The sequence below is a fragment of the Botryllus schlosseri genome, chromosome 1, assembly GCF_051294905.1.
Source record: "Botryllus schlosseri isolate E-star chromosome 1, Bs_hap1, whole genome shotgun sequence".
NCBI lineage: Eukaryota > Metazoa > Chordata > Ascidiacea > Stolidobranchia > Styelidae > Botryllus > Botryllus schlosseri.
In genome coordinates, this window is record NC_137236.1 from 28064588 (window position 1) to 28081894 (window position 17307).

The 17307-nt window shown below is 41.4% G+C and overlaps 2 protein-coding genes across 2 annotated transcripts in view; one reads left to right on the forward strand and one right to left on the reverse strand.

Annotated features, from left to right (window-relative positions):
- Positions 1-17307, reverse strand: part of LOC145435040 (beta-1,4-galactosyltransferase 2-like) — a 389801-nt gene that overhangs the window by 159918 nt on the left and 212576 nt on the right. The gene's annotated exons all lie outside the window — the stretch shown is intronic.
- On the forward strand, positions 419-15900 carry LOC145441456 (uncharacterized). The gene is made up of 3 exons (XM_080319331.1): positions 419-764; positions 7634-7697; positions 14458-15900. The coding sequence occupies exons 1-3, from the start codon at positions 556-558 to the stop codon at positions 15682-15684; spliced, it is 1500 nt and encodes a 499-aa protein (XP_080175457.1). The 5' UTR covers positions 419-555; the 3' UTR covers positions 15685-15900.

Sequence of the window (17307 nt, forward strand, 5' to 3'; positions counted from 1 at the left end):
CTACGAGTGTCAAATATGTGGAAAGGGTTTCAAAACAAGATCTCAACTGAAACGTCATTATTTGATTCACCGATTCCCACCGATCATTAGGAACATCCGTGCAAATTTTGTGGGAAAACGTTTCTTAAGAAGTCGTATGTTATGGCGCACATCAAGATGATACACTCGAATACCAGAGAATATGAGTGCGATATATGCGCGAAAGCTTTTGTGCACGAGTCTCACCTAAAGTATCATTATTCTTCCGTCCACATGGAAATGAACTACCAGTGCGAGGTATGTGGTAAGCCATTCAATCTCAAATCCAGTATGGTTAGCCACATGAAAATTCATGTCGGATTGAAAGAGTTTGAGTGCGATGTGTGTGCGAAATCATTCGTAGAAGAATCCCACATGAGATCACACATGAAATGTCACACCGGATTGAAAGATTTTGTATGCGAGATTTGTGGTAAAGCATTCCGTTCGAGGTCGTACATTAAGATACACATGTAGTCGACTCACTTACAGACAAAAAGATATGAGTGCAATATATGCGGGAATGCCTTTCGACAAATGACCAACCTAATAGGTCACTGTACCGTCCACACGGAAAAGCAATACGAATGTGAAGTATGTGGAAAAATATTCAATCTCATATCCAACTCGATAAGGCACAGCAAGATTCATTTGGGAGTAAAAAAGCATGAGTGCGACATATGCGGGAGGACATTCAGTGAAAAGAGTTCTCTCGTTCGTCACTTACGAATCCACGGAAGCGACGGGTAGTAAGGATGCGACCAGGGTTGTAACCAAGTCACAAGGCTCCGAGTCACAAGTCAATCTCACTTTTATAGTTTTGACTCGAGTCAAGTCGAGTCATTTCAATTCACCCCCGAGTCAAGTCCAAGTCAGCGAGCAGAGGGTCGAGTCCGAGTCATGGAATTATGACTCGAGTCCGAGTCCGAGTTATTGTGTAGACTGCTCAGTTTCAAGTTAACATCTTGGTAAACCCACTTTTTATATCTCTGTTTGATGATATCGAATGTGTCGCATTTATAATATACCAATTTTCCTCACTTTTAGCAGTTTCTGGTCGCACATTCAAGTACCAATACCAACAGACGAAATCCTAATAGTGTGTTGGCTTCGGAATTACAATGAAATGTCGGTCTTGGCAGTCTGAGTCTCGAGTCAATGACTTGGTTCGAGTCATGCGCAATGACTCGAGTCCAAGTCGAGTCAATACACATACTGACTCGAGTCGAGTCATTTCCGTACTTTGAAAAATGAACACGAGTCAAGTCGAGTCATCAGAAAATCGTGACTGGAGTCGTACCCGAGTCGAGTCATGACTCGAGTCATTACAACCCTGGATGCGACAATCCGTGGAACAATTTCAGAGACTGATGGATGAAGTACATATCATCATCGCTATCAAAACAATTTTCTATTACACCTGTGGCAACGCTCTGATATATAGATGCGATATCGTGTGATATCTTGGTAACAATGAATTGGTCTACTGTGGTATTGGCGGCGGTCGCATCATCGATTACATACGAGACTAATAAACATGAATATAACGCAGCGAAAGGCGACGCAAGAGTATGTAGGCGTTTCGCGAAACAATTTTAAACTAGTCTAGAAGATCTGGACAACGAAATTGGCCTCATTCAGACTACCGAAATCGAAATCTCGGTGGAATGTAATCTCCCTGTTTGCGACAAAAGTTCGATTTTCTTTTCACATGTAGCTTACATTACGAATTACATGACATCCTGAAGAACAAGATTATTTTCCGCATAACTCTTGCTAATAGTCCTCGAGCGTTCGTATTTAGGGATTAGGGACGTGTTCTTCATCGCATGGCGCTTCATACTGTAGCGTTCTGCTCGCTTGAATCGTATATTGGTAGATTTGATTGGCCGTACTGTTTGTTACTCTTGCAGTTGCGGACCATTTTCATGAGTGAACTTTTATGATTCTTGCTGCAAGCATCGCAGCGGTTGTACTTGTTTTAATGAAACTGTTTGTAGTAGTTCGCGGATGAATGGTTCACGTGGCGCAATCTCCGGCAGCTTATTCGCCCATATGACTACCGTAAACAGAACATTTTGAATTAAACGATCCACCATATTTTCAGTCAAGCCCGTGTCATACATAGTGTTGGAGATTCGAGTGCGAGTGCATTGTGCTCAGTCACTGTTCGGTTTCGCGTTCAAATCACGTTTAAACACGACAATCACGTCAATCACGACAGCTTTGTTTGGGTGATATCGAACGCCTCGTATTTACAACACTAATTCAATCAACTTATTTAACTGCTTTAGGCGTATTTTTCAAGTATCTGTACAGATAGGCGAAATGCGAATAATCTACTTCACTATTCTTCGAAGTTACAATGAAATACAGCTCTTGGCAATCTGAGTCGCAAGTGATATGACTTGATCGAGTCAATACTCAAATTGTTCCTGGTCAGGTCGTTTCCGTATATTGAGAAGATGGCTCGAGTCAAGTCGTCTAAATAAAATCGCGAATTGAGTCATGACGTGCAATAAAACGAATAAGAATGCAGCAATACGTGAAACAATTCAATCGCGAATCTGCTTTTCTGAATTAGATTAGAATTATAAATAGAGCTATACAGCTTTTTCCAAATTAGACTAGAATTAGAATTAGAGCTACACAGCTTTTTCCAAATTAGCTTAGAATTAGAATTGAAGCTACACATTTTTTTTACTTTACTAAGATTAGAATGAGAATTACTGAATTTGCAAAAACTTGAAAATTGAATGAAATTGTTAATAGAGTATTAATACAGAAAATTCAGTTCATATCAAATCACAGTGCGTGCTGCAAAATGCCGTCAGGCGATACGCGTCACATCTTTTTGTTACATTAACAACATCAACAACAACCACAACAACAGTGCACTCCCATAGCCATGAAAATGGTTAACTTCTGTACACCGAGCTTGGGCCGATTGTTATTATACCAGGGTTCATCGCAATCGCGGCCGGCGATCTGATTTCAGATTTTGGAAGTACGCCAAAAAGCATTTTGAAATGCTAAAATTGAATTCAGTTTCCAAATATTGTAGTTGTATCAAACCGAGGTATTCGCCTGTAACCAACAACACTATTCCACACCAGCTGAAATGGCCTCGGGTATGGCAACAGCGTTCCATCGATGGAGGAGTCAGCTGATACCAAAGCATATTGCCTTGACGTGCAATGGCCAAGACATTGCCAAGACAAAGCACTTAGAAAACGACATAGGACGTCCCCGCAAGATCAAGCTTTAGGATGAGATAGTCTTTCAGCTAGACATGTCTACCTAGTCCTAATATCGATTCATCAGCCGTTGGAAAGCGTTGTCGGGTATCGTGCGCAGCTCATATAGTTCAAAATAGAATGACGTTTATCATAATGATATTTCTTGTAATTGTATACTAAAATATTACTTCTTTTGTGGTAACCATGAGCATCGCCCATGTTAGTCAGAACGGCAAAGTTTTAAAAACTAGAATATTTTGCGCATACTACAAGCTACTATGACTGCACGGTGTAAGTAAGGCATTGGCGGCTTGGCACTGGATTTCCCGGCGCGAGAGGGATATTTTTGTTAACTCGCTGCAATATGCCTCGCACAAAGAGGCATTTCCAGGAAACAATAAAATAGATTATAATTATAATTAGAGCATGGAAACATTTCACAATTGGATTAGAATCAGTTTACTGGTATTTCGCTCTAATTTAGTGAAATTAGACAATTAGAATTATTTAGTTGTCCAGGTCTGTCGTGACGAATCTTTGGGGTAGAAATTTTAATCGCTATTCGAAAACTCGTCTGTTATACATTTCAGAAATCGTTGTGAAAGGAAAAAGTGATATGATGGAGTAGACCATCGTGGTAATAACGATATTTTCGCTGAGTGATTGATGAGAATGCGTTTGATCTCGGTCACAGCATCGGGATAACTATAATACGCTGAGAACACGAAAATTGGCGCCCAGGAGCAGTGGTTAAAATGTTGTCGCGAAAAGTGGGTCACATGAGTCGCGGTATTTCGTCAACTGTATCTATACTTTTATATGCTGCGGTATATTGTCCATATGCTACTAGTTGAGCCTTCCGTACGCCTATATTCGCAGAGGCTGGTTGTTTAACTGCTAATAAAAAGACGCCCTGGCGCTAATCGTATTAATGACGAGGGTTGACGATTATATTCATTACACAGCACCGTGGATAATCCAATAATACATTAAAATGTTGACATGGTATGAAATTATTAATAAATTGTGATAAACAATGGTGAATCTTTCGATTTATGTCTTTGCTGCATGGGGACACGGACAAGCAACTATAAACCATGCGTAGCGTTGCCGACATACCCTGGGGCAAGCGCGTAAAGTAGGTGATATTGGGATTAGTCTGTTTCTCTATTTCATCAACGTGCTCCTTCAAGCATGAGAAGCGAAGAGTTGATGGCAGTCTCTTCCAGTAGCAGTTTCGTCGATAAAAGGATAGGATACTCAAGGCGACTGTGACATCCGTGTTATTTCTTATCAGAACACTAATAGCAGTGACGTGAAAGAGAAGGTTTTCCAATGTATATTTAGATTGTTATGTTGTGGTCCTATTGTTTTGATTTTTGTCGTTGTAGATGAGAATGGGTCGAGTGGACATTTTGCCATTAAATTACTTTACTAAAGTCTAGTTGACGACAACGTAGGCTGTAAGCTTCCATCACTTCGTTTGCGATCAATATATTTGTGAGAGAGCAATGGAGGCTCAGTAAAACGCACGATAATTGAATGATTGGTCGCTCTCACGGGTTACACCAGCGTTGCGCGAACAATAAAACATATGCCAGATACAGTGATTTTTATCGACACTGATTACTTGGTGACTTGAAATTGACTCGTGAATTTTGCTCCGAGTCACGAGTAAATCCACATTTCTGATACGCCGAGTCAAGTCAAGTCAAGTCATTTTAGCAAAGTGACTCGAGTCAAGTCAAGTCATTCGAAAAAGTGACTCGAGTCTGACTCGAGTCAAGTCATGACTCGAGTCATCCCAACACTGGTAGACACTACCGTAAAATAAAATGAATACCATCATAAACATATTTAATTGCGAACAAAACCGCCCCATTTCACTCTCTAGTACAGGGGTGGCCAACCGGCGGCCGTAGGAGGAAATTTGTGCGGCCGTGGACACGCAATTCAATTAGTATGTGTTGGCGGCCATTGACATCAAAATTTGATTTACGAATTGACTCGGGAATATTAGAGATATTTTATTGAATTTTGACATTTTCCTCGCGCTAGTCGTGATGCAATGCGACTTCATTTTTTAAATTTTTAAATTTAATATAGTCGGAGCACTCTTTGCAATCTGAGCCCCACAGTACATACGCGAACAGCGGAGGAATATGATGCACCCCATAGAGAAATCACAATTTAAAATCGTGCGCTCCCCACCAATGAAATTTGTTTCTGGTACGTTCAGGAGATTTCAAAATCTTTCCATTATATCAGTGGTTCCCAACCTGTGGTACGCGAAGGTCTTCCAGGTGGTACGCGAGCAGATTATTTTTTTTTACGATCAAAGGGAGTTATTAGTTCAGGTTAGGTTGATTTTGAGTTGATGATCTTTGACACCAAGGTGCACATTCATATGTCTCTTCAGCTGATCCTTCAGAGTAAATGCTTTTCCACATATCACATTCATAACTTTTTACGCCAAAATGTATATCAACATGACGTTTTAGGTCATGTTTTCGAGTAAACAATTTCCCACAAATATCACATTCATTATCTTCGATTCCAGTATACACATGAGTCGCGCAATGATATTCGGATGAAAAGTAGGTTGAGAATTCAAAAAAGCGTTAGGAAGCACTCTAAGAGATTAATAACCTAGTAATCTATAGTGAAACGCTCATGTTGTGGCAATATCGACGTCCTCGCAATATCGAAACAGTCGAACACTTTTTGATATCGTGCATTAAATACGACTTTCATCGATCATTTTTAATAACCTATTGCAATCATACATATACCGTTCACCATACCCAACCTATTCACGCCATCGCAATTGTCCACCGCCGATAAGTTGTAATAAGTTCATTTAGTTACTGCTTGATTTGAATTTCCTGACTACCGTGGCGCACAAGGCCATGAATGGCGAAAAGCACCACTCATGTTTGTAATGATAATAATAAAAATGTTGTGGCAATATATCATGCGGCACCACAACTCGATTGAATTTCAAATGCTAAATCTCACCCTGCAGTGATGAATCCCAGAATTACGAGATAGTTGAAATATTTCCCATTTTGTAATCGGTAGCAAATATCGACTTCGTCGGTGTTTCGTCAACTGTATCTATACTTTCATATGCTGCGGTATATTGTCCATATGCTACTAGTTGAGCCTTCCGTACGCCTATATTCGCAGAGGCTGGTTGTTTAACTGCTAATAAAAAGACGCCCTGGTGCTAATCGTATTAATGACGGGGGTTGACGATTATATTCATTACACAGCACCGTGGATAATCCAATAATACATTAAAATGTTGACATGGTATGAAATTATTAATAAATTGTGCTAAACTATGGTGAATCTTTCGATTTATGTCTTTGCTGCATGGGGAGACGGACAAGCAAGTATAAACCATGCGTGGCGTTACCGACATACCCTGGGGCAAGCGCGCTAAGTAGGTGGTATTGGGATTAGTCTGTTTCTCTATTTCATCAACGTGCTCCTTCAAGCATGAGAAGCGAAGAGTTGACGGCAGTCTCTTCCAGTAGCAGTTTGGTCGATAAAAGCATAGGATGCTCAAGGCGACTGCGACATCCGTGTTGTTGCTTATCAGAACACTAATAGCAGCGACGTGAATGAGAAGGGTTTCTGATGTATTTAGATTGTTACGTTGTGGTCCTATTGTTTTGATTTTTGTCGTTGTAGATGAGAATCGGTCGAGTGGTTTGGAAGTAGAAATAACAAGTTTACGTATTTTGGTTTGCTTAAATTTATATCTTATCCCACACAAAATATTCAATATTAGTTTTGAAATTTAACGCTTTGCGCTTTCTGTCCGTCGTTTTCCTTTACTGTGCTAGTAATTACACGGAACACGGTGTTTCATTGCGGGTCTCTGATTATCGGCTTAGGTTCAAGAAATCGCGATGCGTACAGACTGTCTGATTTGTAAAGCTTCTTCGATGTACAGAACTTTAATATACAATCGAATAGTGTATTTATACTGAAATGAACCCGAATATTTCCAGCTGACACTCGTCAGGGGTAACCGTGAGCAACTAGTGGAGAACTGGAAAGAACAATGTATATCAACAATCGTATCGCAAAATACAACGTCACCAGAATGAAATTCCGAGTGAGAGAGCGTTCGATGTACTATTTTAGGAGTTCGTGTATTATCTAAAAATAGTACGATGAACGCTCTGTTATTCGAAATTTCACGCTGGTGCCGTCATTCGGTTTTTGTGTACTTGTACACTGTCCTATACCAGTGTTTCTCATTTCTCAACTTCCGCATGGTACAACGCCAACGACGCAGCCATACTCGTGTGACGCTTGAAGCATATAGTTGCGCAACGCAGCAGTCTCTATTTTTGCAACAGATCATGCAATACGGGATTACCAAAAACGATGCACCAGCAGGGAAACGGATACGGCACTATGGCAGTTCGTCGCATAGTTAACCTACACAGCTGCAGATCGAAAGGCGGTAGAGTGCTAGAGGGTGGTGGCCTCGGCTCGCCAAAGTGATTACTGATCAGTGATCAGTCACCATAAGTGCTGGAGAGTCGCAAGTGGTTCAATGTGTTGAGATGCGAATTGCCAGAATCGTATTAAAGACTTGAGACGCTGTCTGGGTCATTCTTGTCGCTTATGTCGTATTATGATATGATCTCGATCTCCTTGACGCTGGAGATAAGACTCGTGGTTTGCAGGTGCTAAGACGTGAATACTCGCGGGAACAAAGTCACAACTTTGAATCCTAATCATTGGTGTCTGAAAACGCTATCCATAAGTGTGCGGAACCCGCAGCGAGTGTCTGTGTATTCATGTCGTGAATGTTAAAGTTCCGTGATGATGATCAAGTGCAGAATCAGTGACATTGCGAATACGGTGTAGTAACTTATATTGAGCTTCAGTCATTCTTGCTTTTAATTAGTTTAGCCGAATCTTAAGGAGAAGTTGAGAACCCATTTTATATCCTGAAACGTCTTTTACCACCATAGGCACGACCATGGGGTAGTGTATCCATGAAAAAAATCTGGAGAGAGAGAGTTCTGATTTATTTCCGCCTGTACCATCCACATACTTTGGCGAGGAAGATACGATACGACCTTTAAGTAAGAGCATCCAGACTCTAGACCAGTGGTTCTCAACCTGGGTCGCGCCCACTTGGGGGGGGGGGGGCGTGAAAGCATCTGAAGGGGGCGTGAAGAAGCGGTCAACTGGAAATATTTGAAGCGCGATTTACCTCCAATTCGCGCGTGTTTCTCTATATATAGACCGAATTTCATACTTTTGAATTCTCTCATATACAGTCATAACCTTCCGTGCCATCAAACAATATGTTGGAGTTGCTAGCATCCCGGCTGGATTTTGTGATATGACGATAACGGGGGCGCAAAATTTTTCATTATCATAAAGGGGGGCATGTCTTAAAAAAGGTTGAGAACAACTGCTCTGTACTCTAGTGCAGTGGTTCTCAACCGCCGGTCCGCGAATACTTTTCTGTCGGTCCGTGAGATATATATAGATTAGACCTCAATTTCAAGATGCAAGATGTTGAAGGCGTGTCCATTGGTAAAATAAAGCGTCAAATTTTAAACTGATGCAGAAGTTCGTGAGGCAAGATTAGGCCTGGTGGTAACATCTTCGATTTGACTTAAAAGTTCAAGTTGTCTCCGGTGACGACATGTGCGCGGCTCGCTAATTAGACCTACGAGCTGACTCGCTAATCCGCGCAATCCGTACGACCATTAGCTCTCGATTCATTAATTTTGTGGATGGTCAGGTATCGCCGGGATCAGTTGTTTTCGTACAGCGCATTGTACTCCGTAGTAGGCTACGAATGGTAGTAGTGGGAAATGAGCAAGATAGCTCGACAAGGTGCTTGGTCCTACTCCGAAACGTTTCATCTCTGGGTACTGTCGAAGAGAAGAATGTCATTCCAGTTGGCGCTGTCGGTTATTCCACGGCCTTCAGCGCGAAATTAGCCCGTGTTTATCGGGGCAAGTCAATTTTACCTCGACTCAGCACTCAGCAGACACTACCTTAAATAAAATGAATACCATCATAATCATATTTAATTACGAACAAAACCGCCCCATTTCACTCTCTAGTACAGGGGTGGTCAACCGGCGGCCGTAGAATGAAATTTATGCGGCCGTGGACGCGCAATTCAATTAGTATGTGTTGGCGGCCGTTGACATCAAAATTGAATTTACGAATTGACTCTGGAATTTTTGAGATATTTTATTGAATTTTGACGTTTTCTTCGCGCTAGTCGTGATTCAATGCGACTTCATTTTTTAAATTTAATATAGTCGAAGCACTCTTGGCAATTGGAGCCCCACAGTACATACGCGAACAGCGGAGGAATATGATGCACCCCATACATAAATAAAAATTTGGAATCGTGCGCTCCTCACCAATGAAATTTGTTTCTGGTACGTTCAGGAGATTCCAAAATCTTTCCATTATATCGACAATCCTGATGGAAGATCAATAAATAACAACACGCCCCAAAGTGACTATACTAACAATTGGCCCACCCGAAGATGCATCATCTGCTCTTAATTGTCGAAAATACTCCATATCCATTAACTCTACCGTGTGATCACTTTGGTTGAGTAAGGATAAATATTTGATAGTAATACGTGAAACTACGAATACAAATGACGAAATTGATTCGTGAATCTGGAAAAATGTTCGACCTTCGCGCGACCATGATCATTCCCAGTCAATATTCATAACATGACCGCTATAATGTAACGATTTCCATGCGTATATTAAGAAGATATGAAAAAGTAGATTATTAGTTCGGAGTTCACCAGAAATGAACATGAACAGTTTAATATCGGTATCTGGTGTCCAGTTAGTTCATTGCGACTACGTCCTGGAATGCGGTCGTGAATAGCAAAAAGGTTGCCCTATAGTACCATGCTTTCAGAAAAACCGCTGTTTACATTACATTTGGGGTTGATTTCAATTTTTTAGGGTCCGCCGGTCCGCCAAATATCTTTTGAAATTTTACCGGTTCGCGAGGTGAAAAGGGTTGAGAACCACCGCTCTAGAGAGAGAGGGAGAGGGGGGAATATGCATTCGTCTAAAATACAAATCGACATCACACAACAAAAATGCAACACAGTGGAATGCGACATGCAAGGTAGTCGGGAGGCTCGATGAGACATAGTCTTAAAGAGCCGAGCCCCCCAGGACAGGAGCAATTTTCACAGTTGGTATCACTGGTCTACACAGAATTTCAGGTTTGGGTTTTGACAACTGAGTTTAGATAATTTTGGGGCGCTGAATCCGAAAATGACCTTAGATTTTCTCTATCACATCACGTTTTTGAAATATGAAATATCCCTAATTTTTGAAGAAAAAACATATTCATAGATTATAGATATTCATAGATTCATAGATTCATCCAGTGTTGGGATCAAGTCACTGCCTTCGAGTCACGAGTCATTTCGAGTCATTGCACATCTTGACTCGAGTCAAGTCAAGTCAATCTATTTTCGAAAGTGTCTCGAGTCAAGTCAAGTCACTCTATTTTTGAAGGTGACTCGAGTCAAGTCGAGTCAAGTCAAGTCAAGTCAAGTCACGAGTCAAGTCACAATTCAAGTCAAGTTGCCTTTTTGGAATACGAGGCATGATTATACGTCATTGCATTTTGCTAGCTGTCTGAAATACAAATTAAGTTGTCATTGATTCCGAACCGATTAACGAATATAGAGTTAAATATACATGTAAGAAGGCGCTGTATCGCTCACATATACGTAGAACTGTTAAACTACGCAAGGAATTGCATAGCCTCAGTTTATAGTTACCAGCCAAAATAGAGAATAGAGACACGAATTGATAAGATGCAATACATTACCCATTTACAAATTGATATGATACAATTCGAGCCTGCGCCAATGGTTGAGGACTATATATACTATATTCGAATTCAACTTCAATAAAACAAGAGGTTCGGTAAAGGTAAAAACGGAGAAAAGAAAGAGACAGTTTGCTATTTTATTAGTTCTACGATAGCGTATGCTGTAAGCTTTGATCACTTCGTTTGCGGTCAATTTATTTGTGAGAGAGCAATGGAGGCTCGGTGAAACGCACGGTCGTTGAATGATTGGTCGCTCTCGCGGGTTCCTCCAGCGTTTCGCGAACAATCCGAACATATGCAAGATACAGCGATTACAGTGATACCGATTACTTGATGACTTGAACTTGACTCGTGAATTTTGCTCCGAGTCACGATTCAATCCACATTTCTGATACGCCGAGTCAAGTCAAGTCACACTTTAGCAAAGTGACTCGATTCAAGTCAAGTCATACGAAAAAGGTGACTCGAGTCATCCCAACACTGGATTCATCTACCTTTGTTATTTCTATATTCGTTAATATATTGCAGTATGATTTGATCCTGGTAAATCTACAAGTTTCTGGCCACTACTACTACTACTATTTGGCTGTTCTGTGTCATTAAAGAAAGCTCCTTGGATCTACGTGTGTGATCAGGATTGCGAGAGTACTCAGAGCGGTCATTAGTCAGTTGACTAGTGCGTACAGCAGGAACTGTAGCCGAAGCGTCGACTCCAACCAAGCACTATACCAGCGTGTCTTGCAACAAGTCGTTGCATGGACCGCTACAATGATATTTTCTTAAACGTGCTGTTTGAGAAAACAGAGGATTGGTATCGCATTTCCAAACCAATGCTATCATTTTCATCCCGTGATGCGGACGAATGCTTATGCTGTCGAAAATTGGATACCATCGAGTATGCATCAATATGAATCAAGCTCGGCACCTTTCGCATGGCTCGATTTGTACCTTTTGACAATCCATGTGAACGAATTAGGATCGTTTTCACAACTACTTACTTACTTGAGTAGATTTAAAGTCAGTCAATTCTACTTCTACTTGAAGTAGTTTTAAGTTGCTTATGGAAAAAGTACTTCTGCTCGTACTGGAGTCGATTTTTTCGTCGATACTTCTACTTCTACTTGAGTAGCTTTCATGATTACTTTGACCACCTCTGAATATTCCCCCTCCACTTCCAACAGTTTTAAACAAATTCACCTATGTTTCGTGATGTTGATGAAGCTTTCGTGTAGAAAATGGTATTTCGGTAGATTAGCACCACTGTCACGAGAGTATTTGCATAACAACCATGCGATGTAGACTCTGTGTGATCGCATCGAATTGTTTGAAAACAGCAGCAATTTCCTTGGTCATTAGTCCAGAGGTGGTCAAAGTAGTCACCGCCGCTACTCAAGTAGAAGTATAAGTAACGCCGTAAATTTTTACGGAAGTTTAAGTTGAAGTATTCTATGCCTGGTTTTGCCTAGAAAACTGAAAACTGTCTAGCTCTAGCAGATGCAGAAATAGCCTAAAATAATAACCACTTTTGGTAGCAGTGCAGGTAGGCAGATTCTACTTGAAGCACATTGAATCTAGAAGCACTTTGTTACTGCCTACTTATGCATTAGTCATTTTGCGCTGATCGTGAAGATGCATCTATACCTTCAGATACTTACTTGAGTATACTTGACCGCATGTGGCTCTGTTCTATCGAATAGTGATATTGTTGTTTGTTGTTGGTATTGTTTGTGGTATTCATGGTGCTCGTCATGGTGCTCATTTACACCATGTCAATTTCCATCATTTTTATTCAGTAGCTGAGGACTTGTAGCAAGGCAAACTCCTAGACTTTTATAACACACCGCTTACACCAGTGATTCGCATCCTTTTTCCATCCACGTACCATTTCGAGGTTTTATGCAGTGCTTGCGTACCACCTCTTTTAGGATCTCATGGATCAGTGAAATTAATCTGCGTCACACTTTCCATTTGGTCAAAGGCAATTTGTCGGTAATTTTTGACCGGCTTGTCGAGCATTAAGTTTGATAAAACGGGTACAAATCGAAAGCTACCGCGGTACTGATTGCTTTCGATACATCATCCATTGTAGCAGAAAATTTATTAAACTCGAAAAGTTTTCGAAAAATTGCGAAAATATATATTTTATTCAGCTCGTGGTGCTGGAACTCCCCAAAATCAGCCTCGAATGTTGCGTTAACGGAGTTTGGTATTGTGACCCACCGATTCCGTTTGAGCAGCTCAGGAGCGAGTGCGAACGAGAGTGAGAGTGTGAATGCTCAATCGGTTGCGCAACAATGGCCAATACACTTGCAATTTGCGCCGCTCCTCACCTGCTCCCAGACGGCATGGTTGCGTCACAATACCAAACTCCGTTACAATACAACATTCTAGGCTGATTTGGGGGGCTTCCAAGACCACGAGCAAAAAAAAATAATTTTCGTAATCAGTACCGCGGTAGCTTGCGATTGATGCCCGTTTTATCAAATTTATTGCTCGGCAAGCTGCTCAAAAATTACCGTCAAATAGGAAGTGTGACGTAGACCAATTTCAGCGAGCCCTGAGATTTGCTTGTGTCCATACCATATATGACACTATGTTCACAGCCTATGGAAAGTCATGCATGGACGCAGCAAGTCGGTTTCGTTTCTTCGACTTGATAGTCATCAGGCATGAAATTCCTTGCTCGCACTCCCACGTAGAAGGGAAAATTAGCAGCTGGGGAATAGCTTGAGAAGCTAGCGTCAATGTACGAGGAGGGCATGCTAAGCCAGAAGGTTATTGGGGATCAATCTTTGTGTTTCGTCTTTGCTGTCTGGTTATCCTGGAGATCTATGAGCTCCGCCTGACTCCCCCTGAACCAATAAACTCCCTTCGGTCGATAAAAAACAGAATTTACTCGCGTACCACCTGAAAGACTTTCGCGTACCACAGGTTGGGAACCACTGGCTTACACGGATGGAATGGCGACGAAGAGTCTAAATAAAGCTCCAGCACTTGCTTAGGAATTCAGGAGTCTGAGAGAGGGCGAGAGAGAGAGTCTTTATTTTCATCCAACCAAAATACATAACACACGGCAGTGATGGTGGTACAGAAAATATACATGCGAGTCGACCTCGGTCGGACTCGAACGCGCAATCAATTGGTGTTAAAAATGTGGGTTATAGCACTACGATATCTCGCTACCTATAGTGATCTTATGTGACTTGAAAAGAGGCCTTTCATGCAATCTTATGAACATTTTAGAACGCAGCATTAGACAACATTATACATTACATTAAACTATAGAAGTAGTGCAGCTAGTAACAAGATTTTCTGGCCAAGTCGGAAATGATCCATTCTCAAAGTCATAATGACTGCAATGAAAATAGATGCAAGGTTTGCGGAGAAGGATTCATCAACCGGTCTAGCTTCGGACTACATATGAAATTTCACTCTGCACTCAACGACTTTGAGTGCTACATATGCGGAAAATCATTCGTCACCAAATATTGCATGAAAATGCACATGAAAATTCACTCCGTTTCGAAAGAGTTTGAGTGCGACATATGTGGAAAAAGCTTTTTGCAAAAGTCCTGGCTGAAAACTCATTTTATCCGCCACACGGGAAAGAAAGACTATAAGTGCGACATATGCGGGAAGCGATTCAGCAACAACTCCAATATGAGAGAACACGTGAAAATTCATTCCGCAGTAAAACAGTTTGAGTGCGAAATCTGCGGGTATGGCTTCGTAAGCAAGTCTAAATTTAGGGCACATTATTTGCGTCATACAGGAGCGGCGAAAGATCACGAGTGTCAAATATGCGGGAAAGGTTTCGAGATAAAATCGAATCTGGAAACACATTATTTAATTCATACCGGAGAAAAAGAACACAAGTGCGACATCTGTGCGAAAGCTTTTCGTAGGAAGTCGCACATTAGGGAGCACATGAAGAGGATACACTCAAATATGAGAGAATATGAGTGCGATATATGCGGGGAAGCTTTTGTGCACGGGTGTCACCTGAAATATCACTATTCCGTCCACATGGGACCAGGATATCATTGTGAAGTATGTGGGAAACAATTTGTTCTCAAATCCATGATGAGAACACACATGAATAGTCTGCACTTCGGATTGAAAGAGTTTGAGTGCGAAATATGTGCGAAACGATTCGCCGAGAAATCCGACATGAGAAGACACATGAAACTTCACTCCGGATTGAAGGAGTGTGAGTGTGAGATTTGTGGTAAAGCATTCCATTCGAAGTGGTACGCACAGAGACACACTGAGTCGGCTCACTTAGAAGCGAAAGGATATGAGTGCGATACATGCGGCAGTGTCTTTCGACATCAGTCTAACCTCGGAGCTCACTATTTCATCCACATGGAAAAGAAATACCCGTGTGCAATATGTGGGAAACTATTCAATGTCAAATCCTCCTTGAAAAAACACACCAAGATTCACTTGGGAGTAAAAGACTACGAGTGCGAGATTTGCGGCAGGACATTTCGTTCAAAGAGTAATGTTGTACGTCACTTCCGAGTTCACGGAATCGACAGGGAATAAGGATGCGATCAGTCCGTAAAACAACTCAGAGGCGGGTCTCTTAAAAAGAAATCACTTATCTAGATGACTTGATCCTAGACAATTGAAACAGTCACATTCAGACGACTGAAATTGGAATCTAACGGGACTAAAATGACCGTGTTCTTTTCAAATGTACATTGAGAATTAACCTACATGATATTAACAAGAGCGTTGCTTATGTGGATTTATCGACGATTGATTCGTGCTTGTAATTGTTTTTCCCCTCTGTGATTCTGAGCCATTCCGTATCGTCAGACTTGTACAAACTACTTGATTTTCAAATAGCGCAACTAAAACTAGAACTAAATAGCGTGGTCTGTCGTAGGCGCGCGTTCTTCTAGGTCTGCGGCTCGGTAAGAAATAGACACGTCAGCATTACTCTTTCATTAGAACAACAGTGGCAAGGAGGAGCCTATAGAAACCTCCCACATTCAGGTATTGGAATTCTGAAGTCGACCTCGGTTGGACTCGAACCCGCACCCATTGGTGTTGCAGCCACGGATTAACGACCGCGCTATCTCGCCGCGTTATGAGCAGGGTCTAAATCAGGCCAACCTTTTCGGTCAATGGGCGACAGGACGGGCGTATTTATAATGTTCATGAAGGGTTATCAATATTAAAAGCAAGAATTGGAGTGAAATCGCGCGAAAGGAGGCTAAGATAATCAAGTCAAATAAATCTGCCACGAAATATTCTACTTAATCGTCATACACAGAGATGTACGAAAATTGTGGCTGCCTCCTGGCCACGACAATGCGTCGGTACTGATAATTTAGTCATCAACATTCCAAATTTCGAGGTGAGTCTAATCAAATTATTGGTTGGCCTTGCAAGTTCGCAATAAATTACCCCGGAAATATATGTTTATAATATACCTTATTTCGGGAATTACCTTGCTGGGCACTCAAAACCTTCTAGCGGGCCATCGCGGCTTATTCTGCATATGATGCAAAAGTTGACTAAACAAAGAGTCCAACTCTATGGACAGTAAACGCGGGAACCTGATTTCCGAGCTCATACTCGCAAAATTGATTTTTTTTATAGTCAATTGATCAGCGATGAGAGCATGAATATCTAGAATATCTAGATATCCCTGGAGGAGAGTTGGGTGAATAAATTTTCCGTTTAGCCTATATGTCCTCTTTTTTCGGATCCATAAATATGGGGACGAAATTTGGGTCGATCGGGATAAGGGGGCGATGATCCGAAAAAAGGTTGGGACCTAGGGATGGTGCGAACCTCTGAAAGGTTCAGGTTCGTGTGAACGCGAACCTTTTTAAAAGGTTCTGTGTGAACGCGAACGTGAACCTCATGACGTCACGTGACGTCATATTGCTATTTCCAACCCTACATTTCAGTGAAGTAATATATATTAATGTACACGATACCTAGCTAAAACTCGGGCCACATAATGCCACGATTCGGAAGTACATACTGACTTTTTAAACGTTGCCAAATGTATCAACTGGGCAATCAAATGATATAATAATCCCATAAAATCAATATCGCTTTGCCACCAATTTCGACGATGACTTGCAGGGGAATAGAAGCTTACGCCTTTACGGTCTAGGCCTGACCGAGCAATGTATTCAGCGTACGAGT

Coding starts and splice junctions, on each gene's coding strand:
- LOC145441456 (XM_080319331.1), top strand. CDS start 556: ATGACCAACCTAATAGGTCACTGTACCGTCCACACGGAAAAGCAATAC. Junction 765..7,633: donor CGAATCCACGGAAGCGACGG/GTAGTAAGGATG, acceptor TTTTTGCAACAG/ATCATGCAATACGGGATTAC. Junction 7,698..14,457: donor ACGGATACGGCACTATGGCA/GTTCGTCGCATA, acceptor TTTCTGGCCAAG/TCGGAAATGATCCATTCTCA.